This window comes from Rhinopithecus roxellana, chromosome 6 (assembly GCF_007565055.1).
Source record: "Rhinopithecus roxellana isolate Shanxi Qingling chromosome 6, ASM756505v1, whole genome shotgun sequence".
Taxonomy (NCBI): Eukaryota; Metazoa; Chordata; class Mammalia; order Primates; family Cercopithecidae; genus Rhinopithecus; species Rhinopithecus roxellana.
In genome coordinates, this window is record NC_044554.1 from 99101426 (window position 1) to 99126738 (window position 25313).

The 25313-nt window shown below is 49.9% G+C and overlaps 1 protein-coding gene across 6 annotated transcripts in view; it reads right to left on the reverse strand.

Annotated features, from left to right (window-relative positions):
- CUX1 (cut like homeobox 1) overlaps positions 1-25313 on the reverse strand; it is a 470900-nt gene that overhangs the window by 40592 nt on the left and 404995 nt on the right. For 3 of the 6 annotated variants that reach the window (XM_030932801.1, XM_030932796.1, XM_030932797.1), the window contains 3 exons: positions 12758-13060; positions 6440-6628; positions 1866-2130 (listed from right to left, as the gene is read on the reverse strand). The exons of the other annotated variants lie outside the window; for them this stretch is intronic. In XM_030932801.1, coding sequence (XP_030788661.1) covers positions 1866-2130; positions 6440-6628; positions 12758-13060 — 757 coding nt within the window. The remainder of the gene's footprint in view (positions 1-1865; positions 2131-6439; positions 6629-12757; positions 13061-25313) is intronic. 6 annotated transcript variants of the gene reach the window in all.

Consider the following 25313-nt stretch of genomic DNA (forward strand, 5'->3'; position numbering starts at 1 on the left):
AGTGGACCTTACAGGGGAGGGAGGGCCCTGTGAGAGACACAACTTCCTCTCCCGCCTGACTGTGACCTTGTACTGCCCGTGACTGTGTCACATGCACAGCTGGGAGGGCCCCACTGCCATCAGCTACACCTACATATGGTCACCTTGGTTGAACCAGGCGCGCCTACCCCAATGTTATTGGGCCCTAGGGACAATGGGAAGCAGCACCTGAGATGGTCATTGGCAAGGCACTACCTTAGGAATCTCCATCAGGGCCCTGGAATTCTTGGTTTCTAGCAGTAGAGAGTATGGTTATAGCTATGATCAGCAAACTCAGGATCCTTCAGTGGGTTTCCTCAATCTGCTCCAAACCCTTCATCCCAGTGCACTTTGTTCTACCAAGAGAGCGCTGGGCCCTGACCTCCTTAGCCCCTCTGAGTTCTGTATTTTTCAACTGTAGAATGAAGAGAACTGGCCAGGTGCAGTGGCTCATGCCTGTAATCCCAGCACTTTGGGAGGCTGAGGCAGGTGGATCACCTGAGGTCAGGAGTTCGAGACCAGCCTGGCCAACATGTTGAACTCCGTCTCTACTAAAAATACAAAAATTAGCTGGGTGTGGTGGTGCCCACCTGTAGTCTCAGCTACTCTGGAGGCTGAGGCAGGAGAATTGCTTGAACCTGGGAGAAGGAGGTTGCAGTGAGCCGAGATCATGCCATTGCACTCCAGCCTGGGCGACAGAGCAAGACTCCATATCAAAAAAATAAATAAATAAATAAAAGGAAGAGAATGTGGTATCTAATATACTTTGTGAGGATTAAGTGATATAACTTGGTGAAACACTTAGCTCAGAATCTGAGATCTAGAAGACGCTCAATCTGTCTTCATTAACTCATGAACTTTCCCAAAAGCAAAGGCCTTAAATGACTTCATTTATTAATTACAGAACTAATCAAACTAATTTGGAAGATAACACGGCAGAAGACCCCGAGAAAGCACTGCAAAATCACTAAGAAATAAAAGTTCAGGCCAGGTGCAGTGGCTCATGCCTATAATCGCAAGGCTTTGGGAGCCTGAGGTGGGAGGACTGCTTGAGGCCAGGAGTTCGAGGCTGCAGTGAGCTATGATTGCACCACTGCACTCTAGCCTGGATGACAGAGCAAGCCCTTGCCTCTAAAAATAAATAAATATGAATATGAATATAAATATAAATATATATAAACTAAACCACAAAAATTTCACTCCTTTTGAACCATGAATGCCTACACGCTCCCTTATTAAATGATGTAATTGAGAGGTGATTTTCTTTCTGGGTCATGGCAGATATCACCTGTCTCTAACTATGTGACAGTGATGTGAAGGGATGTGGCCTTACATCTCTGGGTTAAAACCTCCAAAAAAAACCTAAGGAACTGCCGGGCATTGGTGGTTCATGCCTGTAATCCCAGCACTTTGTGGGGCCAAGGTGGGCAGATCACCTGAGGTCAGGATGTTTGAGACAAGCCTGACCAACATAGTGAAACCCTATCTCTACTAAAACTACAAAAATTAACTGGGTGTGGTGGCGGGCGCCTGTAATCCCAGCTACTTGGGAGGCTAAGGCAGGAGAATCGCTTAAACCCAGGAGACAGAGGTTGCAATGAGCCGAGATTGCACCATTGCACTCCAGCCTGGGCAACAAGATTGAAACTCCGTCTAAAAAAAAATAGAAAAAAAACAAAACAAAACCAAAAAACCAAAAAAAACCCACAAACCTAAGAGACCAAGGAACGGACCAATCACCAAGCTCCCAGCTCCCCGGAGCCTCACCCCTGTGCACCATGGCGGCCTCGGGACACATCAGCCCCTTCCCCTGGGCCGACCGGGCGCTCCTCGGGAGCCAGCCCTACCTGTAGTTGTGGAACCAGTTGATGACGGTGCTGGTTTTCAGGTTGAGCTGGGTGGCGAGGTCTTCGATGGTTTTTGGTGACGGGTATGGCTTTTGCTGATACGCTCGTTTCAGCGCCTCCTTCTCCTCCGGAGCCAGCACCACCCGGGGTTTCTTCAGCTGGTGCTGGGGCTGGGGGCTGGCGCCCTGGCTGTACTCGGTGCCGACGGAGGGCGGTTCGCAGGGCTGGCTGTCACTGACTGAGCTGTGCCGCCGCTTCATGTAGGCTGCGGAGGAAGAGACGGCAGACTGAAGTCAGGCCCAGCTGGGAGAGCAGCCCAAATCCCCGGTCCCCGCTAGTGGGATGGCACAGTGCCAGCTTGTCGGACTTTGCACAGAGCATCTCAAAACACTAAGATGAGGCTGGGCGTGGTGGTTCATGCCTGTAATCCAAGCACTTTGGGGGGCTGAGGCGGGCAGATCACTTGAGGTCAGGAGTTCAAGACCAGCCTGGCCAACATGGTGAAACCCCCTCTCTACTAAAAGTACAAAAATTAGCTGGGCGTGGTGGTGGGCACCTGTAATCTCAGCTAATAGGGAGGCTGAGGCAGAATTGCATGAACCCGAGGTGAGGGTTGCAGTGAGTCAAGATGGTGCCACTGCAGTCCAGCCTGAGTAATAGAGCAAGATTCCGTTTCAAACAAAACAAAACAAAGAAACAACACTAAGATGAGAGCCATTCTGTTACCAGCACAGCTCACCAAGGACCTGCTCTGACGGAATGTGAGGTCCTCACCTGTCCCTGCACAACTTAACAGTTTAGTAGGGGAGGCAGAGAAGTATCCAGAGAGATGTTCCCATCACAGTGAAAAGTGGGGTGGGGGTAAGTAAGTGCAAGGGACCATGGGGATATTGAGAAGAGTTCCTCAGTCAGGCCTGGGGAGGGGGCAGGGGAAGCTGCCCAGAAGAGATGATGATTAAACTGAATCTTGGAGGACATCGCCTGGTGTGGTGGCTCACACCTATAATCTCTGCAGTTTGGGTAGCTGAGGTGGGAAGATTGCTTTAGCCTAGGAGTTTGAGACCAGCCTGGAGAACATAGCAAGACCCTGTCTCAACAAAAAATTTAAAAATTAGCCAGGTGTGGTGGTGTGCACCTGTAGTCTCAGCTACTTGGGTGGCTGAGACGGGAGGATCGCTTGAGCCCAGAACGTCGAGGTTGCAGCAGTGAGCTATGATTGCATCACTGCCCTTCAGCCTGGGCAACAGAGTGAGACTCTGTCTCTAAAAAATAAAATAAAATAAAATAAACAACTTAGGCAAGTGAATTCGTTAACTAACTTGCCATTTTGTCATGAGAACTCAGAAGTAATTGTGAAGGTAAATCTTCCCCACAGAAAACCCAAACAGCGGGGCCGGGCGCGGTGGCTCACACCTGTAATCCCAGCACTTTGGGAGGCCGAGGTGGGCGGATCACCTGAGATCAGGCGATTGAGACCATCCTGGCTAACATGGCAAAACCCTGTCTCTACTAAAAATACAAAAAATTAGTTGGGCGTAGTGGCAGGTGCCTGTAGTACCAGCTACTTGGGAGGCTGAGGCAGGAGAATGGTGTGAACCTGGGAGGCAGAGCTTGCAGTGAGCCGAGATCATGCCACTGCACTCCAGCTTGGGCAACAGAGCAAGACTCCGTCTCAAAAAACAAAAAACAAAAAACAAAAAACAAAACAAAACCCAAACAGCTGAGTCAAAGCAGCTGGATCCAGAGAAAGGAGTTGGATTGTCCAACGGTGGGGACTCCTTCCAGTTCCCTCCCAGGGGACAGACGACTGACCAGGGGCTGGCGGGGGGCTGGAGAAGGCCTCTCTAGGGAGCAGCTCTTGTGGCCGGCACCCCCAGGAGTGAAGAGGAGGCCACGGGACCACAAAGGCTTTGGAGACTGGGACACCTTTGGAAGGGTCTGGGCCCCGCAGAAACAATAACTCATTTATAACACAAGAGGGCGCCCCGAGCCTGTGCAGAGGGAAAGACGGGAGGCCTGGGAAGCCCTGGAGATGTATTTGGGGGGACTCAGGTCCTTTCCTACGGGCCCAGGGTGAGCGGGGTTGTCAGGGCCTCCTCCCTCCTAAGGGCTGAGGGCTGCCTCCCGGTGAGTGCAGGAAGCTTCACGCTGCTCGGGTGAGGGGATAATGGGAAACTCTGCATAGATATACTGGGTTCATGACAGCATTCTACTTTTGTTTATGTTGGAAATTTCCCATAATAAGACGTTGAAAGGGCCGGGCGCAGTGGCTCATGCCTGTAATTCCAGCGCTTTGGGAGGCCGAGATGGGAGGATTGCTTGAGGCCAGGAGTTCAAGATCAGCCTGGGCAATATAGTAAGACTTTAAAAAACAAACAAACAAACAAACAAAACGAAAAAGAAGTTGAAAACTTTTGTGGGGGCAATGTGGCACCAGGCCTTTGCAGCTTACAGCGCTGCCTGGGGCTGCCCAAGAGGCGTGGCCTACCTCAGACCTTTAGACTTGTAGTCTAAAGGCCCAAGGGCAGGCTAGAGCCCGCTAGAGGGGCCCTGAATGGGGCAGAGGGCACCACCTGGGCAGGTCATCAGTGGGCAGCAGCAGTGCCCTTGGGTCCCATGGGGGCAGCTCGCAGCACAGAGGCAGCGGATGTATATTTAACAGCACCTGCTTTGAAATCTGATAGCCCTGAGTATGGATTTCCACTCCCTACTGATAGGAGCTATTGAAATCTGCTAGGCTGCATGAAGCCTCGAGCTTCATATTTCCTGGATAAGGACATCTATGCAGAGGCTTGTGGATGGAAAGCAGTCTTAGCGCAGTGCCTGGCAAACAGGGCAGTTCTCAGAAAACAGAAGCCTCTGTTATTATGAAGGAACCCCCACAGGGTTTCTGGAGGAGGCACCAGAGACTCTCTCTCCTTCAGCAGCCCTTTCCCAGGTTGGGTGAGAATGGTGATGCTTGGCTGGAATTTCTGGGTGAATTAAGAATGGACAGGCCTGGGTTCCGTACCCGTCCCTGGCTCAGATGCTCTGTGTGGTGGAGGGGTGGGCTGGGGCAGAGCCACTCAGGGGCCTGGGATGCCCATTCGCCCATTCTTTTTTTTTTTGAGATGGGGTCTTGCTGTGCCACCTGGGCTGGAATGCAGTGGTGTCATCTCTGCTCACTGCAATCTCCTCCTCCCGGGTTCAAGAGATTCTCTTGCCTCAGCCTCCCAAGTAGCTGGGGTTATGGGCATGTGCCACCATGCCTGGCTAAGTTTTGTATTTTTCAGTAGAGACAGGGTTTCACTATGTTGCCCAGGCTGGTCTCGAACTCCGGACCTCAAGTGATCCACCTGCCTTGGACTCCCAAAGTGTTGGAATCACAGGCGTGAGCCACTGCGCCCGGCCCCTGGGATGCCCACTCTTAGTTAAGGTCCTCTGCATTAGCTGATCAGGGAGGCTGCTGCTTCTTATGGTCAGACCAGCAGCAGCTAGTTCCCAGTCTCTGCCTCTAAGGGATGCAGTTCAGCCACCCAGTGAGCTCCCAGCACCATGGGTGACCTGAGGACTGAGGGTGCTTGAAGGGTGGACTCACTGGCGAGGACCAGCACTTAGAAACTGCAAACCACGAGGCAAAGCACACCTGGCTTTAGGCATTTTTCCTATGCTGTAGCCTACAGGCTGCAAGAAGAATGCGAATCCACATTCGAGATGACATGTGGGTGGACGTGGGGTTATTCCTCTCGGGAGGCCAAATCCCCAGAGGCTGGAAAATAACAGCAAGAGAGAGATCTGTTGTGGCAGGAGTTTGCTCTGTCACTTTCTAGGCCGGGTGACCTTGGTGGAGGCACCGAACCTCTCTGAACCTCTGTTTCCTGATCTACAAAATTCAGTTTTTTTTTCTTGTTTTTGTTTTTTTTCCGAGATAGGGTCATGGTCTGTTACCTAGGCTGGAGTGTGGGGGCTTGATCTCTGTTCACTGCCTGTAGAGTTTAAGCGATGCTTGTGCCTCAGCCTCCCAAGTAGCTGGGATTACAGAGGCACGCACCCCATGCTTGGCTATTTTTTTTTTTTTTTTCAGTAGAGACGGGGTTTTGCCACGTTGGCCAGGCTGGTCTTGAACTCCTGACCTCAAGTGATCCACCTGCCTCAGCCTGCCAGTGCTGAGATTACAGGCGTGAGCCGCCGTGCCCGGCCTACAAAATGCATTTCTTAATTCTCTCTGATAACAAAGGAAAGCCTCTAGCCACCTGGTGCATACACAGTAAATGCTGTCATAGCCCCATCAGCCACCCACATGACACAAAAACCAAATGCAGCACCCCCAGCGCTGTTCTGCTCTCCTTGGCTAAAAGTGCTCCCAATGCTAAAAAAATCTTTAGATTCAGGCTGCTGGGGAGAAAAAGTTACAGATCTTCCTGGCCCTCTTAGGTACTCATTAGCTGATGACCATCCAAAAATATTTTTGCCCCGTCCTCCGGTCCCTTGGTCATGGGTTAATGTCCCTTATTAGCTGCGTGGGAAAGATTTGAAAGAAACAGCCTGCCTATGAATGAGGACACAGCCAGCCTGAGCAGGGCAGGGAGACTTACCTTTCTTCTCCATCCGTTTCATGTCCATCAGCTTCTCCACATTGTTGGGGTCGTTCAGCCACAGCTGCATCCGGACGAAGGGCTCTCGTCCTTTCAGACTGAGCTTATGCCAGGGTTTGGGGCGGGCAAGGAGGTCGGAGACAGAGCCTTGGGTGAGCCCTAAGATGGTCTCCCCAAATAAGCGCTGGCCTAGAGGGAAAACAGAAGCGAGACAGGTATTGTCACTGAAAGCCAGGGATCTGAAGGGACAAGTATGTGTCAAGGTTAAAATCAGACACAGGAGTTTAAAGGCCCAGGGTTGGGCTGGCGACGTCCTAGCTTACAGCAAACACATGGTAGAAATATATCTTCAACCAGACTTTTAATACTCACCACTGGCGAGGGAGTTGGCATTGCTCTTACATTCTCCATACACACAACCAATGACGTTTCTCTTTATTATTATTATTTTTTTGAGATGGAGTCTTGCTCTGTCACCCAGGCTGGAGTGCAGTGGCATACTCTCAGCTCACTGCAACCTCTGCCCCCCGGGTTCAAGCGGTTCTTCTGTCTCAGCCTCCCGAGTACCTGGGACTACAGGTGTGCACCACCATGCCTGGCTAAGTTTTGTATTTTTAGTAGAGACGGGGTTTTGCCATGTTGGCCAGGTTGGTCTTGAACTCCTGACCTCAGGTGATCCACCCCCCTCAGCCTCCCAAAGTGCTGGGATTATAGGCATGACTCACTGCATCTGGCCAATGACGTTTCTCTTAAGCCTTTAGCCTGGTGCGGTGGCCAGAAGGGCCCTTTGGGAGGCTGAGGCGGGAAGATCATTTGAGCGCAGGGGTTTGAGACCAGCCTGGGCAACATGGTGAGACTCAGTCTCTACAAAAATACACACACACAAAATTAGCTAGGCATGGTGGCATGTACCTATAGTTCCAGTTACTTGGGAGGCTGACATAGGAGGACTGCTTGAGCCCAGGAGGTTGAGGCTGCAGTGAGCTATGACTGCACCACTGCACTTCAGCCTGGGAAACAGAGAGAGATTGTGTCTCAAAAAAAGAAAAAAAAAAAGCCTTCAGGCTTTGTATGTGCTGAGGTCACGCTAACACCTGTGGTGTTTCTCAGAGGCAATGAAATCTCTAAGCCAGAGTTTGGGAGGCCAAACAGCAAACAGGAGACCTCTCTCGTACAACCTCAAATCAGAGGGCAGTCTGCGTCTCCTTCCACAATTAGCAAGGTTATCAGGTCTCACTGAGAAAACGGGGCACGCAACCCGCAATCACAGCAGGACAGAGGAGAGAGAGAGCTGCCCAGCTCTGCTTTTCTGAGAGGCCGGCCAATTCCAATTCCAAAGTCTGCTTTTGCAGTCTAGGCTGCCTTTGCTAAATAAAGTAGCTGGAAGTGGATCAAAACCCCTTCTCCGATACCTTTTCTTCTCCCAGGCAGGGGTAGGCAGCCCACTTCACAGGCTGATCAGAGGGCATTTCGCTATGGAGGGCACAGCTGCATTGAGTTGGCAATGCTTGTCAGGAGCTTAGAAAGAAAGGCTCACTTCTCTGAGGGCCATTCCACTGCTGGTTTAGAGGGCCACCGCTTGTAAAGATACAAATTAGGATCAGTGATAACCTGGATGGCCTGACAGGAGTACTTGAATGAACAGGACTTATTAGGTGGAAGTGGAGACTGGGATCAGAGGGGCCAGTGTTTGACCCCATAAAACGTACAGAACAGAAGGCACCTCTCCTCGTCAGGGGCAAGGAGATGACAGAGGGCTGGCTTGTTCTCTCTGTGGCTCACATCCTCTCTGTGAAACAGAAACACCACACGCTGGCTTCTAAGAAGGGGGCCTCCAAGTAAAAGTTTACTGCCTGGAAAGCTCTGAAGCTGAGACATTAATTTCTTATCAGTCTTTTTTTTTCCCCCCCCTAAAGAAACAGGGTCTTGCTATATTGCCCAGGCTGGACTCGAACTCCTGGGCTCAAGCAATTGTTCTACCTCAGCATCCTGAGTAGCTGGGATTACAGGTGCACACCACCATGCCTGGCTTGGTCATTTTAAACCTAAAGATAAATGTACTGATTTTGTAAACCTGTGGTTTCTCTGTCTTTCAAACTCTTTTGCCTATAAATGTCCCAAGTCCTTATGATTTTTTTTTTGTAGTTGTTATAAGAAAATTTTGGCCAGGCATGGTGGCTCATGCCTGTAATCCCAGCATTTTGGGAGGCCGAGGCGGGTGGATCACAAGGTCAGGAGATCCAGACCATCCTGGCTAACACGGTGAAACCCCATCTCTACTAAAAGTACAAAAAATTAGCCGGGCGTGGTGGTGGGTGCCTGTCGTCCCAGCTACTAGGGAGGCTGAGGCAGAAGAATGGTGTGAACCCGGGAGGCGGAGCTTTCAGTGAGCTGAGATCGCGCCACTGCACTCCAGCCTGGGCGACAGAGCAAGACTCCATCTCAAAAAAAGAAAATTTTACTTAATGCTAGCATGGTAAAAGAATCTGTTTTCATTCCAAGGAGCTTGCTATGTTTGGGAAAGCAATATATATGAATAGCTAGTTGCTCCTTGCTTAGGCCTCCCAGTTGAACGGGGGGAAAAAAATCAGATGATTATTCCTGGAAAATTATCTGTATGACTCCTGGATGTTTCCTAGCCATGACTTTTAACCGTTTTTGGGCTACAGACCCATTTGAGAGCCTGAAGAAAGCTACAAACCTTCACCCAGTACAACCAGCATTAAGGAAAACTCCAGCAATGATGGTGGCATGGAAGATAAGGCCAAGTGTGAGATTTCAGTGTTTGCAATCTTGTAACTGCAATCTTGCAACTCACAAGTATTTAAACTGAGACTTTTCCCTGTAATCTCAGCACTTTGGGAGACTGAGGTGGGCAGATCACTTGAGCCTAGGAGTTTGGGACCAGCCTGGATAATATGGTAAAACCCCATCTCTATTAAAAAAAAAAAAAAAAAAAATAGCTGGGCTTGGGGCGTGTGCCTGTAGTCCCAGCTACTCAGTAGGCTGAGGTGGGAGGATTGCTTGAGCCCAGGAGTTCAAGGCTGCTGTGAGCTATAATCGTGCCACTGCACTCCGGCCTGGGCTACAGAGCTAGACCCTATCTGATTTTCAACATTTACACGAAAGGCCACTTCCTATAAGGAGGTGGGCGGGAGTGATGCAACTGGTCTGCTTCCTTGGATGTGTGACAAGCTATGAAGTGGGAGATGACTCAAGTCTAGGAATCGCTGCATGATTCAATAACTGATGAACATATGGGAATTAGCCATTTTTTCAAATCAATAGCTACATTTTTATTTTTATGAATTGACTTAATTATACAAGGTCTCATTGATATGACTTTTTCTCTCATTCTATTTTGTCTGTTGCATTGTACAAACAGGGGGATGGGAGGCTTCCACTGGACAAGCTGGCCTAACCCCCAGGCTGTCAGATCACTGAGCAAACTTTAGTGGAACTCAGCTACTCTGTTCTTTTAAAAAAAAAACTTTTTTTTTTAGATAGTGTCTTGCTTTGTTGCCCAGGCTGGAGCGCAGTGGTGCCATCATGGCTCACTGCTGCCTCAACCTCCTGGGCTCAAGTGATCCTCCCACCTCAGCCTCCCAAGCAGTTGCAATTACAGCAGGCACTACCATGCCCGGATGATAATTTTAAAAACATTTTTTTCTTGTAGAAACAGGGTCTCACTGTGTTGCCCAGGCTGGTCTCGAACTCCTGGCCTCAGGTGATCCACCGCCTCAGCGTGATCCACCACCTCAGCCTTCCAAAGTGCTAGGGTTACAGGCCACCTGTCATTCTCAAGTGAGCCCCCGTGCTTGGCCTCCCTTCTCTTCTCACCCCATGGAAGAAACAAAGGACACACAAGGCCTTTCCATGAACAGCAGACAAACTGCAACCACTCGGTAGGGCTGCGCTTGTATGCATTGCAGAGAACACCGCCCCTTTAACTGACTTTCACCCTTGGGAAACAAGAAGGATAGAAGGGTGCGTTTCTAATCTCCGCGTGCCTACACCGCCCTGTCTGGTTAACAGCACACTGGAGGAGCACAGTGGTTTAAAATGACAAAATAGGCTTGGCTGGCATGGTGGCTCATGCCTGTAATCCCAGCACTTTCAGAGGCCAAGGCAGGTGGATCATCTGAGGCCAGTTCGAGACCAGCCTTGGCAGCATGGCAAAACTCTATCTCTACTGAAAATACAAAAATGAGTTGGGTGTGGTGGCGGGCACCTGTAATCCCAGCTACTTGGGAGGCTGAGGCAGGAGAATCACCTGAAACCAGGAGGCAGAGATTGTAGTGAGCCGCCATTGTGCCACTGCACTCCAGCCTGAGTGAGACAGTGACACTCTCTTAAAAAAAAAAAAAAAAAAAGGCCAGACACGGTGGTTTACACCTGTAATCCCAGCATTTTGGGAGGCCGGGGCGGGTGGATCACTTGAGGTCAGGAGTTCGAGACCATCCTGGCCAACATGGTGAAACCCTGTCTCCACTAAAAACACAAAAATTAGCTGGGCGTAGTGGCGGATGCCTGTAATCCCAGCTACTAGGGAGGCTGAGGCAGGAGAATCACGTGAACCCAGGGTTCATTGAGCCGAGAGGTTGTAGTGAGCTGAGGTCGTGCCACTGCACTCCACCCTGGGTGACAGAGTGAGGCTCTGTCTCAAAAAAAAAAATAATAAAAATGACGAAACACCATAACATTCTTACAGCCACAGCAGCTGATGAGCAGTGGTCGAGCACCTGAGGCGCTGGAGCATGTGCCAGGCTGAGGCTGGGTCTGAGGCATGGTGGGACGCCAGGGTGACAGAGTGAGTTCCCCATGGGCTGCCAGCCCCAGCTATGGGCTGTCAAATGGAGATGGTTTCGCAAGGCAGCAGGAACAGCAATGATAAAATAACAATGACTATTATTACCAGTCAGGCCTGGTGTTAGAAATTACTGCTACTCACAGCCCCCAGGCAGGCGTGGTTATTCCAGTTTTGTGGAGGGGCATCTGAGAAGGCAGGCAGCCTGGCCAGCATCACAGACTCAGTGAGCAGAGTGAGAACCGGGGTCCGTCAGACCTTCCATTAAGCCATCCTGGCGCTGCCAGGTGGACACTGCTCAGCTCTGGAGCCCCCCGAGGATGCCAGGCTCTATTGGGTGTCTATCTCTTTCTTTTTTTGGGACAGAGTCTCACTGTGCTGTCCAGGCTGAAGTACGCTGACATGATCATAGCTCACTGTAGCCTAAAACTACAGGGTTTCAAGCAATTCTCCTGCCTCAGCCTCCCGAGCAGCTGAACTACAGGCGTGCACCACCACACCCAGCTAGTTTTTATATTTTTTGTAGAGCTAGGGTTTCGTCATGCTGCCCAGGTTGGTCTCAAACTCCTGGCTCAACTCAAGCAATCCTCCTGCTGTGGTCTCCCAACGTAAGGCAACGCACAGGCATGAGCCACTGTGCCTGGCCTAATTTTTAAACCTGTTATAGAGAAGGGGTCTTGCTATGTTGCCCACGCTGGTCTCGAACTCTTGAGCTCAAGTGATCCTACCATCTTAGGCTCCTGAGTAGCTGGGACTACAGGTGCACATCAACACGTCCAGCTAATTTTAAAATTTTTTGGAGAGATGGGGTCTTGCTATGTGGCCCAGGCTGGTCTCAGACTGTGGCCTCAAGCAATCTGGACTTACTCAGACTGTCTCTATTGAGATATATCCAAGCCAGGTACGATGGCTCATGCCTGTGATCCCAAGAGTTTTGGAGGCTGAGATGGGCAGATTGCTTGAGGCCAGGAGTTCGAGACCAGCCTGGCCAACATGGTGAAACCCCATCTCTACTGAAAATACAAAAATTAGCTGGGAATGGTGGTGGGCACCTGCAATCCTAGCTACTCAGGAGGCTGGGGCACGAGAATCACTTGAACCGGGGAGGCAGAGGTTGCAGTGAGCTGAGATTGCGCCACTGTACTCCAGCCTGGGTGACAGAGCAAGATTCTGTCTCAAAAAAAAAAAAAAAAAAAAAAGAAACAAAGAAAAAGACAAGATAAGACTGAAAAAAAAAGAGACAGTCTGCGTGGATCCTCCTGAGTCCACTCTGACCCCATGCTCATCTTCTAACTGGTCCCCGTCAGGGGAGCAGGGTCGGGGGGAGGTAGGGACTGACCTGCAGAACGCACGCTCCTTACTGTTTACAACTATAGGACGTTTCATGTTCTCAGAGGGCGCCTACACAAGTTGAGACTTTATGGTTGGCTTGGCCTAGCGCCCGCCCTTCATCTGCTCCACCTGCAAACTCCCTGCCACCTCCTGACTCAGCAGCCGAGAGGAGAACCTACCGAGGTTGTTGTCCGTCAGCACCTCCTTCACCCGCTTGGTAATGCCGTAGGTGTCCAGCTCCGGGGACATGGCTACTAATTCTTGGATGCTGAGGGCCGAGTGTCCGGAGAGAGGCAGCGGGGTTGCGGGCTGGGAGTCGGATGCTGGCGGGTCACTGGGCTCTGGTGGTTTGCCGTCCTTGCTTGCCTCAATGGGGGGACAGGGCTGCTGGACCAGCTCGGTCAGGCTCTTCACCGACTCGCTGGAACTCATCGGGGACTCAGGGGCAGGGCTGCAGCTGGCGGAGGTCTTTGGAGTGCTTTCTGTAATTAAAGCACACGAGAAACCGTGCCTGAAAATAGCTGTCTTTCACCACGACCATCTATCTATGTTCTGCATCTAGGAAATACTAATTAAACGCTCTGAGAAGAAGCAGACGGTAGGGTTTTCTGTGGGTCTCAGTGAACTGTTTCATATTTTTTTGACTGAGAGTAACCACTAATTTTCCATATTAAAAAACAAAAATACCATCACTGGAAGAAAAACTAGGGGTTCAAAAGAAAGGCTTTGGAAGGCTTAACATGAGGGCATTCTGCTAAAAAACTCCTATTAATCGTGTTATCGCTGTCATGATTTCTTCTAATGAAACCCCATAATTTGGTAATTCAGAAGCACTTTGGCTAGATTATAACTTGTGTAGTTATGTTGTCCATATTTTCCAGAACAAAAAGCACAGACAGATTGCTTTAAATAAGGGCTGCCCATAATACGTTGTCACCACAGTTATGAAGACCCTTAAGATGAAACGTGGCTGGGCGGATGGATCATCTAAGGTCAGGAGTTCGGGACCAGCCTGGCCAACAGGGTGAAACCCCATCTCTACTAAAGACACAAAAATCGGCCAGGCAGAGTGGCTCATGCCTGTAACCCCACCTACTTAGGAGGCTGAGGCAGGAGAATCACTTGCACCCGGGAGGTGGAGGCTGCAGTGAGCCAAGATTGTGCCACTGCACTCCAGCCTGTGTGACAGAGTGAGAGTGAGACTCCATCTCAAAAAAGAAAAAAAAAAAAAAAAAAAGAGGAAACGTAAGGCCATAGCCTCTGGTCCCCCAGCACTGGGTCTCAGGACCTAGGGTGTTTATTTTTATTTTTATTTTTTTAGAGATGGAGTCTTGCTCTGTGGCCCAGGCTGGAGTGCAGTGGTGCAGTCAGGCTCACTGCAGCCTCGACCTCCTAGGCTCAGGAGATCCTCTCGCCTTGGCCTCCTGAGGAGCTGGGACCACAGGTGTATGCCACCATGCCCCGCTGGTTTTTTATTGTGAAGAGCAGAGAACTCCACAGCACCCAACTCTAGGGGAAGATGGAGAGAGGCAAGGAGAGGAGGAGCATCCTCTCTGTTTCCCCAGCTCTTCCATTTTAGAATTCTACCTCCAGTCCCGGGACTTGCTGGTTCTGCCTGCTTCTGAAAACCAGGCTCTTTGCTGGTATAAGCCATGCTGTAACCAACAGCAGAAGTGACTGGGCTGGTGTGGACGAGCCAGTGTCTACACTCTCCTCTGCCCTGCTGGGGTCGCTGTGGGTGCCCAGTGGGAAACGCCAGCTGGGCTCTGTTGGTGGGTGATCCCTTTGGCCTCTGATAACATCCCATAAAACCTGATAAAAGAGGCTGGATTCCAGTTCCGGGATGTCTGAGATAAAGACTTTGGCCATTTCCTAATTTCTGCAGATAGAAACTGTCCAGGAGGAAGATGTGGCTTCGTGCTGAGGTCCTGCCTGCAAGGCAGAATCTGCCTCTGGCCCAGCTCAGTGTCTTGGCACACTCTCTCCCTCCATGCCCACTAAGGATGACAGAGTAAGACCCCACAGTGCCAGATAAGAGGGCCCAGGCCATGCTGTCTGCTCCCAGGGTCTTGTAAAAAAATTTTTGTGGAGATGGGGTCTTGCTAGGTTGCCATGGCTGATTCTGTGCTCAAGCAATCCTCCTACCTCAGCCTCGCAAGTAGCTGGAACTGCAGACATGTACCACTACACCTGTCTAATTTTTAAATTTTTTCTTTTGCAGAGATGAGGTATTGCTATGTTGCCCGGGCTGAACTCCTGGCCTCAAGTGATCCTCCATTCTTGGCCTTCCAAAGTGCTGGGTTTACAGGCATGAGCCACTACGCCTGGCCAAGGGTCTTACTCTTGCTGCTTCTCCCTCGAGCCCTAGCAGGTCACTCAGTCAACATCAGCACCATAGTAGATAACCCAAAATACTTGTTACCTGGCTGAAGGGAAAATGTAGCATAGAGCAGCAACTTAACTTCAATTTACCATTTATCTCAAGAGTCCTTTAATGGACATACTGTATCCAGGATCCACTAAACCTGCCATAAATACATTCCAAATACAAGGAATATTTTGTATTCATACCTAGAAAGAGCAAAGCCCCAAATAAAACAATCGCAACTTAAACCATCAACCCCGTTTATTGTCCTGAATTGGCACAAACTTCCGCCATCGCATAAGGCTGTGTCCTTGACCTGGGAAATCAGGTTACAAAGAGAAAAACACACGCCAAACCGGTTTTTGAAAGATGTGGAAGAGACAAGCGTAAGAGGCAGAAATGGTCCGTATAAATCTTTAGGGCAATGTGAATCTTACAAATCAGATTTCTTCTCTCCGCTCACCCCCCGGGTCACCAGAGAACGGGATATAAAACCCCGCAAATGTTATTTTTGTGTCTGAAGCCGGGAGAGGAATCGTACTGTAAGGATGGCGTGATTCACCCATGCAAGGGGCCGGCCTGGCAGATCATCCATCTTGCTCACCGGATACTGTCAAGGATGGCATGAATTCTCCAAATGATAAACAGATTTCTTCTCAGGTTTTGTGTCCTTTAACCCACAACAAGGTCAACATCATGGCTGCCTGGCTAATAAACCGAGTGTGGTGCCGGCTGCCGGGGCACCTCCCCGTTTTGTTCTGGGTGCTGGCGGAGGCAGAGCTCACCACGAAACTCAGAGGCTGTGTAGTTCTTTCTTCCAGGCGCACCTTGCAAGGCGGTGGCGTGGATTTCTGCCATCATGAACCCCCGGGAGGACTAAACAGGGGGTGCTCACTACTGTTACAGGTGTCCCTCTGTGCTCTAGGCTGTGACTACAGACAAAGGCAGGCTTCCTGGGATCAAATCCCTGAGTCCTGAGAGATCCAGCGTGTGAAAGTGACATGTGGCGGCTGGTTGCTGGAGGTGGCTTGTATTTGTCTCTCCACTCTCAGTCTGAGTCTAAAATGCAGAAGATCTTTGGGAGGGTGAGGCGGGCAGATCACTTGGAAGCCAGGAGTTTGAGACCAGCCTGGCCAACATGGTGAAACCTCCTCTCTACTAAAAATATAAAAACTAGCCAGGTGTGGTGGCGGGTGCCTGTAATCCCAGCTACTGGGGAGGCAGAGGCAGGAGAATCGCTTGAATGGGGAGGCGGAGGTTGTAATGAGCTGAGATCGTGCCATGACATTCCAGCCTTGGGGATAAAGCGAGACTCTGTCTCTAAATAAATAAATAAATAAAATGTAGAAGACAGCTGCAAGCTGCACACTCTTCCTGGGAGATAGTTTACTCACCAACAGACATCTGCATGCACAGATGTGGCTGCGGTCTCAGGTCAAGGAAACAGGATTGAGCCCACGTTCGTGGCGCAGGCATGGAGAGATGCCACAGCAAACAGATGCGCTGGAGACACCATGAATCCATGCGCTCAGAACATCATGTTGGGAAGAAAGTCAGTCTTTTCTTTTTCTTTTTTGAGACAGAGTCTCGCTCTCTTGCCCAGGCTGGAGTGCAGTGGCACGATTTCACTGCAACTTCCTCCTCCCGGGTTTAAACAACTCTCCTGCCTCAGCCTCCCAAGTAGCTGAGATTACAGGTGTGCGCCACCACGCCCAGCTAATTTTTGTATTTTTAGTAGAGACAGGGTTTCACCATGTTGGCCAGGCTGGTCTTGAACTCCTGACCTTAGATGATCCTCCTACCTTGGCCTCCCAAAGTGCTGGGATTACAGGTGTGAGCCATCGTGCCCGGCCCTTTTTTTCTTTTTTTAATTATTATTTTTAATTGCATGGAACGGAGCCAAAAAGCCTTGCTGTTTCAGAGTATCGTTTTAATCACAGAGCTCCACTTGCTAATGTTTGGAAAGGAGAAGTAATATTTCTTTATATTGACTGTATTTTTGTTCTGTTAGGACAGACAGTGAATCCTACAGGAAGCCAACTCTCCCCACTGCACGGAAGGTCCCCTCACCCTGGCCACCCTGACAGGGTGAGCCACTGCACCCGGTCAAATGTATTTCTATAAAGACCTACAGTCAACATAAATCTTATGACCGAGTGCTATTTCTCCCACAATGCCTGGCATATGACAGGGATGCTGGTGACAGATTCAAAAGGCCACATCCTATATGATGCATTTATCTTTTTTAAAACATTAAACTTTTCTTAAACTTTAAAAAATAGAGACAGGTTGGTCCTAGAACTCCTGGCCTCAAGTGATCGGATCTTCTTACCCTGGCCTCCCCAAGTGCTGGGATTACAGGCGTGAGCCACCGTGCCCAGCCACTTCCTACATTTTACACAGGTAAGATATGGTACCCTGGCCAGGCGTAGCGGCTCATGCCTGTTATCCCAGCACTTTGGGAGGCTGAGGCGGGCGGATCACTTGAAGTCAGGAGTTTAAGACCAGCCTGGCCGACATGGTGAAACCCCATCTCTACTAAAAATACAAAAATTAGCCAGGCGCGGTAGCACACACCTGTAATCCCAGTTACTTGGGAAGCTGAGACAGGGGAATTGCTTGAACCCGGGAGGTGGAGGTTGCAGTGAGCTGAGATCGTGTCATTGCACTCCAGCCTGGGCAACAGAGACTCTGTGTCAAAAAAAAAAAAAAAAAAAAAAAAAAAAGATACGGTGCCCCGAGACACACAGCCAGGAGCTAGGCGGATGGGCCATATTCTAAACAGCCCCTGTACAGCTGGTGGTGCCTGCCCCCTGCACCCGAGTGTGCCTTAGTGACAGAGTGACTGTGCCTGCCTTCCCACGCAGTTTTTCTACAACCCACACATCGACATGTGTGAATCTCGAAGACTTAACGATGAGTCACAAAAAGCTGATCCACTCACAGGATTGTGGAAGGGAACCAAAACACATTTCATACCAGGCGTGAATGGAGCAGCCAGCTGAGGGCGTCTGCATGTGGCTTCATTCAATTTTCCCAACGGCCCTGGGGTGGAAATTTACACCCTACATCCCAGGTGAGAAAGCAGAGGCTCAGACGGGCAACGTGACTTGGTTAAAGTCACACAGATGGTGCAAGGATCGGAACCAGATCAGGAGTGGAAAACCTCGATGTTCCTACCCATCCTGCTATCTGCCAATACCACGTGATTCTGAATCGCAGCCTACCGTCGTTCCTGCATCATTTCACTCTCATTTTATTTATTTATTTATTTTTTGAGACAGGGTCTTGCTGTGTTGCCCCAGCTGGAATGCAGTGGTGTAATCATGGTTCACTGTAGCCTCGACCTCCTGGGCTTCAGAGACCCTCCTGCCTTAGCCTCCTTGCCAATGTATGACCGAAAGTAGCTGAGACAGGTGTGTGCCCCCACGCCCGGCTAATTTTTGTGTTTTTTGTAGAGAGATGGGGTCTTGCTATGTTGCCCAGACTGGTCTCGAACTCCTGGGCTCCAGTGAACCACCCACCTCTGCCTCCCAAAGTGCTGGGATTACAGGCATGAGCCACCGCACCCAGCCTACTCACACATTTTTAAAGTACCTACTCTGTGTCTTGGGGATAAGGGAGAAATCAGACAAAAACCTCGCTTCCAAGGACTCTGCAGCCTGCAGGACCAGGACAGTTGAAAATGGGTAATTTGCATATTTAAAAAGCCCTACTGCATAGTCCCATCCATCCAGTTTTGACAGCAATAGTAAGGTGTTACATTTAAAAAGTGATCTATGTGAATAAATTTTTTTTTTTTTTTTAACAAGGCACTGAATCTGGCATAAGAGGAGTTTGGTTAGGAAGCTACAGAAAGCAGAGATAGTGACTCAAGGCCCTCTGAGATACACAAGGCATTCAGGAACTATAAAAGGATTATGAAAAATATTATATTCCAAAAACAGCAGGCAAACAACATCTGCCTTAAGTTTTCAATGGGAGCCAATTGAAAACGTGCACCCCTCGTAATTCTCGGAGATACATCTCTCTGCAGTTCCTCCGATCCACTCTTGAAATTTCCATACCCGGCCCTCTATCCGCAGTAATAATAACCCAAATTCCATTTAGTGTTCATTTGAGCAGTCAGGATAAAGTCGTTTCTTATTATCTCCCCACTGTGTAAAAAACAGCTTGAAGGTGGGAAGTCAGCAAGCGTTTTCACCAAAAAGTAATTATTGTAAGTGACATTTTTACTGCTGGCATGCCATAAGGCGAACTGTGCATTCGGAAGGACAAGTTGCTGAAACAAAATGACAGGGTACTCCGTGACATTCTGACAAGAACCCAAACATTATTTAACTGGCGGCTGGTCTGATGCGCCACTTTTCATTCTGTCCATGGTTTCGGCTTTGAGCCCATGCCAAGCCAGGAAATTCCAATGACTATACAGACAGACACGTACGGAAGGGCGGGAGAAAGGAGGGAGGAGGTTAGGGGAGAGGGGAGGGTGGTCGTGGCCTGGCACATGTAAGTATGAATGAGTAGGGGAGCTGGGCACGGTGGTCCACACCTGTAATCCAGCATTTGGGAGGCCGAGGTGGGCGGATCGCTTGAGGTCAGGAGTTCGAGACCAGCCCGGCTAACATGGCAAAACCCTGTCTCTACTAAAAATACAAAAATTAGCCAGGTGTGGTGGTGCACGTCTGTAGTCCCAGCTACTCCGTCTCAAAAAAATAAATAAAATAAAAAATAAAAAAACACAAACAAAAAATATAAAGGGAGCCCGGGAGGAGAGGAAAGGAGAGTCCGAGGGAGGGATGGGCCTGGAGGTGGCAGGAGTGGCGCAAGATACAAGGATGCATGGTGGGCTCTGAGGTGCCCGGTGTGGGCATGCTGGGGCTGGCAGGAGCCCTGGAGGCTCGGAAAGACTCTGCCCAGCCTGCAGGCCTTTCCAGCCACTGGTGCTGACAGCTTCAGAAGCCACAACAGGGTGACCACCAGCCTGGATGCTTCCTAGCTGGGTTCAGAGGCACAGATGGTGATGTGGGCATCAGATCTGCTCCGGAACTGACTCTGTACTCTGAAGAGACCACACCCCCTGGGGGTTTATGCCTGGACTGAGTTTCTCAGCATCAAAGGAGAACGACAACGCTCGTTTGGCCTCCTATTTGTTTGTTCTTTGTCTCTGTTGTCTCTGTCGCCCAGGCTGGAGTGCAGTGGTGCGATCTCGGCTCACTGCAACCTCCGCCTCCTGGGTTCAAGCGATTTTCCCGCCTCAGCCTCCCGAGTAGCTGGGATTACAGGTGTGTGCCACCACGCCCAGATAATTTTTGTATTTTTAGTGGAGATGGGGTTTCGCCACGTTGGCCAGGCTGGCCTCGAACTCCCGACCTAAAATGATCTGCCTGCCTCAGCCTCCCAAAGTGCTGGGATTACAGGTATGAGTCACCACGTCTGGCTCTGGTCTCCTGTATTTTGGTCATACAGGGTCATATCACAAACACGAGACATTCTTGCATGACCAGCTCCAAAATTTCTGAAAACCAAGGCTTTCCTCGGCCGTGGCAGTGATGCTGGGCTCCTCGGTTCCCAAGCCTTGCTTCTGAATCCAGCAGCAGAAGCTCACAGCCCTGCTGGATCTCCACCGGAACAGTCCTCCGTCTCCATTAGACACAGCCCATATAAAAACCCAGAGTATTCTTCTTTTGAGTAAGACTGGCATCTTGACTGATTAACAAGAGCTTGAAACACAATATGCAGCAACTTTAGCAGATGTCACAAAGATACTCATGAGCTTTCCACAACTCCTTCCTAGGCCACTGGACATTTCCCTACCACGAAAGAAACAAAAGTAGCCCAACAACATGCTGAGGAACATCAGAGACATACCCAGCGTGGCCAAACTACAAAATGGTTTTCTTTCCAAGAAGGTGAGCAGCTATGACTGACGCCAGCAGCGGGACGCGAACGTCCAATTCCCCAGGGTCCCGGGTTGGCCTTCTGCCCCCTGGGAAGGTCTGTGCCCATACAAGTGGCAGCATCAAGCTTTGGGCACATCCCTTGCCAGCCCCAAATCTATCAAATCACTGTTTTTCAATAGCAGAAAGAACCTGAGAAAGAGTCTGTAAGCAGCGGGGCTGGGGCGGGCGGGGAGAGGTGGGGTTGAAAAGGGTTGGAGTGGGTAGGAAGACCCCTCAGAGGAACCAGACGGGATGGGTGGTAGCTCTGCTCCACTCCAGGAAAGATCAATGCCCCCCTCCACCCAACCAATGGGTGCCAGTTTCTTCTATCCAATGGAACAGCAATGATCTCTCTCTCTCTCTCTTTCACACACACACACACACACACACACACACACACACACACACACACACACCCCCCTCTGCAGGGACTAAAGAAAGAATAGGATAAGATGAACTCAAAGTTGCTGGTACCTAGGAGGTGCCGGAGTGTGTCTGTGTGCCAACTATATAGCCATAGTGTGTGTGTGTGTGTATTTTTTTTTTTTTTTTTTTTTTTTTTGAGGCAGCATCTTGCTCTGTTGTCCAGGCTGGAGTTTAACGGTGTAATCTTGGCTCACTGCAGCCTCTGCCTCCCGGGTTCAAGTGATCTTCCAGCCCCTGCCTCCTGAGTAGCTGTAACAACAGGTGTGTGCCACCATGCCTGGTTATTTTTAATTTTTTGTGGAGATGGGGGCCTCACTATGTTGCCCAAGCTGCTCTTGAACTCCTAGACTCTAGTGATCTTCCTGCCTCAGCCTCCCAAAGTGCTAGGATTACAGGCATGAGCCACCGTGTCTGGCCAACAATATATATTTTTAGGTTTGCCCAAGAAACTCTTATAATGACATGGGAGCCAAAATGCTTTCTCCCTTTTTTTTTTTTTTTTTTTTTTTTAAGATATGGTCTCACCCTGTTGCCTGGGCTGGAGTGCAGTGGCATAATCACTGCTCACTGCAGCATCGACCTTCTGGGCTCAAGCAATCCCTCTGCCGCAGCCTCCTGAGCAGCTGGGACTACAAGCACATCCCACCATTCCAGCTAATTTACTATAATTATTATTTGTTGAGATAGGGTCTCACTATGTTGCCCAGGCTGGTCTTGAACTCCTGGGCTCAAGTGATCCTCCTGCCTTGGCCTCCCAAAGTGCTGAGATTACAGGCATGAGCTACCATATCTGGCCCCAAAGAAGACCTGTTTCAATTAGAGCAAGGTTGTTTAACTTGTGCAATTTGTATTTTACCTCCCCAAAATTGACTTCCAAGTTGCTGGAAGATGGGACCTGTGCCTTCCACAATAGGGAAACCCTCCATGTGCCAGGTGGTGGGGGTACAGCCGTAAGCAAGGCAGACCCTGCGCCCCCATATCTTGTAACCAAAGCGGGAGGCCGATGTCACTAAGCGGGTCACTCAGAGCCTAGGAAGAGGGTGTTTCTGGGGAGAGCAGTGCCAGGGCAGGGTCTGGAGGTACAGCTGTGCAGGCAGCATGGTCCTGGCCACAGCACAGGGGTGTGACAAGCCCCTGCTGCCAAGCGAGCGAGAAGTTGTTCTGAGAAGTTAACCATGAGCTCCTCTAACTAGAGGAGACACCGTCGTGCCATCCAGCGCCTCCCACCCTCTAGACGCCATCGTGTCCATCCAGAGCCTCTCTCCCTCTAGACACCATCGTGTCCATCCAGAGCTTCTCTCCCTCTAGACGCCATCATGCCATCCAGAGCCTCCCTCCTTCTAAAAGCCATCGTGTCCATCCAGAGCCTCCCTCCCTCTAGACGGCATCGTGCCATCCAGAGCCTCCCTCCCTCTAGACGCCATCGCGTCCATCCAGAGCCTCCCTCCCTCTAGACGCCATCGTGTCCATCCAGAGCCTCCCTCCCTCTAGACGCCATCGTGCCATCCTGAGCTTCTTTCCCTCTAGACGCCATCGTGCCATCCAGAGCCTCCCTCCCTCTGGGATGGTTTTCTACTCTCCTCTTTCATCTCCCTGATATGGGAAGGTACGCTGGGGAGAAATGATCTTAGAAATTCTGTGTTGGCCTGAAATGCACGAGGACGAAGCTGCAGAGGTGATGAGGCCCTGTGGCTGGCGGGAACTTGCGCAGAACCCGCGGGCCGGGAGGGGACCAGCTGGGGATTCGGAGTGGAAACTCACTTTCCTTCCGGGGTCATTTGGCTTGTGTATCTTTTATAAGCTCTTAAGGAAATAAGCATATCAAAAACAGAGCTTGAAGATATTAAAAATTAAAAACCCTACTTAAATTACAATTCAATTTTGGTAGTGAGCTTGCAGTCTGGCCAGATTGCTGAAGGGACACTGGGTGACACAGATGGCCCTGCTTCAGGGGCACAGGCTCGCCTTGTTCCGGCTTTTCTGCAGACCCATACTGATTTAGAAATGATGCTTTCAAATTACCTTCAATAACCTTATTACCAAGCCAGCTGTGTGTATGAACACTTATCAATGCGGCCCTGTGCATTAAGACAAAATGTATGTCATACAAACAGTCTAAATATATATTACTAAGATGGGAAAAAACAAAGCCTCTAGTTAAATTGCTTTGCTGTAATCAAAGATTAATCACTATGCGAGTGTGTGTGTGTGAGAGAGAATATGTGTGTGTGTGTGAGGGACAGAATGTATGTGTGAGGGAGAGAGAGAGAATGTGTGTGTGTGTACCCTCTTTTTCTCAAAGGTTCAATTCTGGCTTTGGGCAAACCTACCTGTCCCTTTTACCAAGTCATGCTCTCTGGCCGGTGTGCCCATTGCCATTCTAATAGTGAAATTAATTTTTCCAGATTTCTGAGACTTGGAAGAGCTAAAAAGAGGTCAAGGAGGTCTTTTTTTTGTTTATGTTTTTTGAGATGGGGTGTTGCTCTGTTGCCCAGGCTGGAGCGATCTCGGCTCACTGTAACCTCCACCAATGATCCTCCCCCCTCAGCCTCCCAAGTAGCTGAAACTAGACTATAGATGCACACACCACCATGCCTGGCTAATTTCTCTATTTTTCGTAGAGATGGGGTTTCCCCATGTTGTCCAGGGTGCTCTCAAACTCCTGGCCTCAAGCGATCCTCCCGCCGCAGCCTCCCAAAGTGCTGAGATTACAGGCGTGAGCCACTGTGCCCAGGCACGAGGTCTTAAATATTGTTTTCTTTTGAGTCTTCCAGGCCTGCAGCCCAGAAAATTTCCTTTCCCGCAGGCACATGGTGGACAGCAGGCTTGGGGGTGCCCATCTGTGGGGAGGATGCTGCGTCTGCCCTGAGAGCAGCCTGTCCTCCTCCTTCCATGACGCTGCCTGTTGGCTCAGTGTGCGGGGTTGCAATGGATGGGCTGCAATGGAATGCTCCTCGGAGAATCCATGGCTGATCACCGCCCATGGAACACGCCAGTGTGGTGGGTTGCCTCCTGTCTTCCACTCAATGCCCAGGTGAGTGAACTCACTTAGCCCTACAAAGACCCAGGGCAGCGCCGGGCAGAACCAAGCTGACATTTCCGTCTTCTGCGACGGTATTAGAAGAACCATTAGGGTACATTATTTTACATGTCCTCCTAATCTCTCCATACTGCTTTACTTAATTTGTGATGAAACTGTTGAGAAAGGGTACTTAATGTAGGACAGTCAGTAAAAGTAATTTATCATCTTCCCGCTTCGGTGCTCACGTTATCAGCGAACTCATTTCTGCATTCATCATGCAATCAGCCTATTATTTGCATATTAATCAGGCAGTGGACCGTGAAAGAGCGGCATCCCAGCCAAATGCTGCACTATCTCAGGAGAAACACTCAGTAATTATCATACATCAGTGTTATGATGTGATAATTGATTATAACATCTTTCTCCTGCCCCTGGGGAGTCCCTGTACTAACCCAGCTCCAGGCACTCTGGACAGATTTTTCTTTGCTTGCAAAAAATAAATAAATAAATAAATCAGTTGGAGTAACTGCTGCCGCGCTCTCGGAGTGCTAGTTCTGGGGAGCCTTGATTCTCTTTTCCACATTCACGAGGTGTTTTAAGCCACGTGAAACAAAACTGACCTTAACTCTGGAATGAGAAGGCCTGATGGCGGGGAAGGAGGGCCCCTCTGGGGCCCGGGTGTCCTCTCTCCTCAGCCTCCTGGGTTCAGAGGTGCTGCTAAGGCATCCATAAAACTTTCCTTATCAAATAGAATGTTCCAACTACCTCTTAATTGCAAAGTTGGTATAAAGGCAGTTTGGCTGCTTTATTTAGGTGCCAAATGACAGACTAATTTTGGCCCTCGTGGAAAGGACAAACCCAACATCTGCCAATTCAGACTCGGGCTATATTTAGGAATCCAGTTCCAAAGGGAAGAAGTAAACACAAAATCTAGAGGAGGCCCCGATGGAAGCCTCCTGCCTGGCTCCCATTCTATCGAG